Source organism: Fonticula alba, assembly GCF_000388065.1.
Source record: "Fonticula alba strain ATCC 38817 unplaced genomic scaffold supercont2.5, whole genome shotgun sequence".
NCBI classification, from domain to species: Eukaryota; order Rotosphaerida; family Fonticulaceae; genus Fonticula; species Fonticula alba.
In genome coordinates this window covers 2183086-2185102 of record NW_009242975.1, presented here as the reverse complement: position 1 = coordinate 2185102, position 2017 = coordinate 2183086, and the positions used below count along the sequence as shown (strand labels likewise).

At 66.5% G+C, this 2017-nt stretch overlaps 1 protein-coding gene across 1 annotated transcript in view; it reads right to left on the bottom strand.

Moving 5' to 3' along the window:
* Positions 1-577: 577 nt before the first annotated feature.
* Positions 578-2017, bottom strand: part of H696_03643 (hypothetical protein) — a 6303-nt gene continuing 4863 nt past the window's right edge. Inside the window, exons 9-11 of the mRNA XM_009497516.1 lie at positions 1708-1928; positions 1393-1568; positions 578-1224 (exon numbers count right to left, since the gene is read on the bottom strand). Coding sequence (XP_009495791.1) covers positions 711-1224; positions 1393-1568; positions 1708-1928 — 911 coding nt within the window. The 3' untranslated portion in view covers positions 578-710. The remainder of the gene's footprint in view (positions 1225-1392; positions 1569-1707; positions 1929-2017) is intronic.

Sequence of the window (2017 nt, the reverse complement as noted above, 5' to 3'; positions counted from 1 at the left end):
CCCCCCCCCCCCACCACTCAGATGAAGGCCCGGGATAGCGCGTTCTCTCCCCTCGGCCGCCTCCTGTTCTGCACGCATGAATGACATCTTGCCCCAGCTGGTCCGGTCCGGCTGCCCTGCCGATCGCCCGGCCCGAGCGCGTGAAAAGACGCGCCGTATGGGATGCCCGCCGGGCATGACCCTCGGCGCGCCGCCTCACCCGCCGCCCCCCCCCTTTGGGGGAACAGCGTACACTTGGCCCCTTCACTGACCAGAGCCGGCGGGAGGAGGGGGGACTCCTTCCGGCCTCCACACTCGGAGCGGGGCCCGGGCCACAAATATGTGGGGCACCCGGAACGACCGATCACGAACAAACGCGCGCAGCCCCAGCTGGCCCGCTCCCCGATCGTGGCCCAGGGGCAGGAGGGCGGTGTGCCCCACCCCAGCGTGACCACCGCACGTGGCCAATCACCCAGGGCCACCATTCTCTTCACCCACAACCACTACCTGCCACCTGGCCGTCCCCTGCCTTTGCGCAGTTCCTGGCTGCCGGCTCGCTGGCCATGATGTGCCCAGCGCGGAAGGAACCAAATCAAGCGAGCAAGCAGTCGGGTGTATTTTGATCGAGGAGGGCCACAAGGGCGTGAGCGCCTGCCTGTTACGGCGAGTGCATGCACGCATGCGCGTACGCCCGCCACAGGCCCGAGCGCATGTGTGCAGGGAGATGGCCATCAGGCCTTCTGCTTGTCCCTGGTGGCCGGGGACAAACGCAGCAGCGGGTGACTGGATGCCTTCTGGGCATGGAGCTGGTCCAAAACCAGCTGAGACACCTGCTTCAGGAGCTTGCTCTTGCGATCGGCCGAGGCGCGGAGTTGACCGGCCAATGCCGGGTCCATGGCCGCGTTCTTGGCCTTGGAGGTACCCATGGCCTTGCCCTTCGCGGAGCGGCGCCCTGGCCCGGGCTCCTCCATTTTGCTCGAGTCAGAAAAGTAGACAGGCAACAGGCTGGCCGGCGGGGCCAAGTCCAAGGCCTGGAGAAGGGCACCCTCCTCCTGCCCAGCCGGCCGAACGGGCTGGTCAGACTCCTGGTCGATGAGTTGCACCTTTTCAAGGGCCGGCCCCAGGAAGCGGTCCAGCGCCGCGGTGTACTGCAGGAAGTGCGAGAGCAGCGTGCCGGACAGGGTGGCGCGCATGCGCTCATCACCGGCCTCCAGCAAGGACGCCTGCGTGGCATCGGGCGAAGGGCTGGGAGGTGGCCAAGGAGGGAGGAGGAGGAGGGGGGGGGCGGGTCAGTGACGAGGCAAAGAGGCGGCCAGGGGGGAAGCGAGCAAGGGGAGAGAAGACCGCCCATGTACACGGCCAGGCGGCCAGAGAATGCCCCTTGTCACGGTTAAGCCGGCCGATCAAACGCACAAGTCCACATGAATGGCTGCCTCCCAAAGCAGGTGAATGGCCTCCTGTAGCCAGCTGCGCTGAGGCTGGCCCGGCTCGGCCGTCGGGACCCGGTTCAAGCCCATGTGCAACTGAATCAAGCTCACCAAGACCGGGTGGACATCTGCACGCAGGAGCTCCCGCAGGATGAAGTCCACCTTTGGGGAGAGGGGCAGAAGGGTGGCAGCAGGGTGAGTGGAAGGGGCGGCGGGCAGGAGACCGGGGGAAGTGACAGCATGAGCAAAAGGAACACCAAGGCCCAGAAGAGGCGGCAAGGGGGGGGGGGGAGACACGAACACTCGACAGGAGAGCACAAAGCTGGAATGCATGCAGCACAGCATCGCGCATGCCGGCCAGCTCGCCGGTGGGTGACTTGGCCAAGAGCCCAAGAACATGGCTCAAAACCATGCGGCCCGCGCGCCGGGGCGAGATCCCGCCCTTGGGCAGCACAGCCACCAGAGCCGCAGTCATTTCGCGCTCCATCTGCAGCAGGTCCGTCAGGCAGTGCAGCAACAGAACTTGGTCATCGAGCCCCGGCGGGGAGGTGTCAGTAAGGGGCAGCGGCAGCAAGAGGGCGGCGGTGGAGGAAGAACGAGGAAAAAGAGCG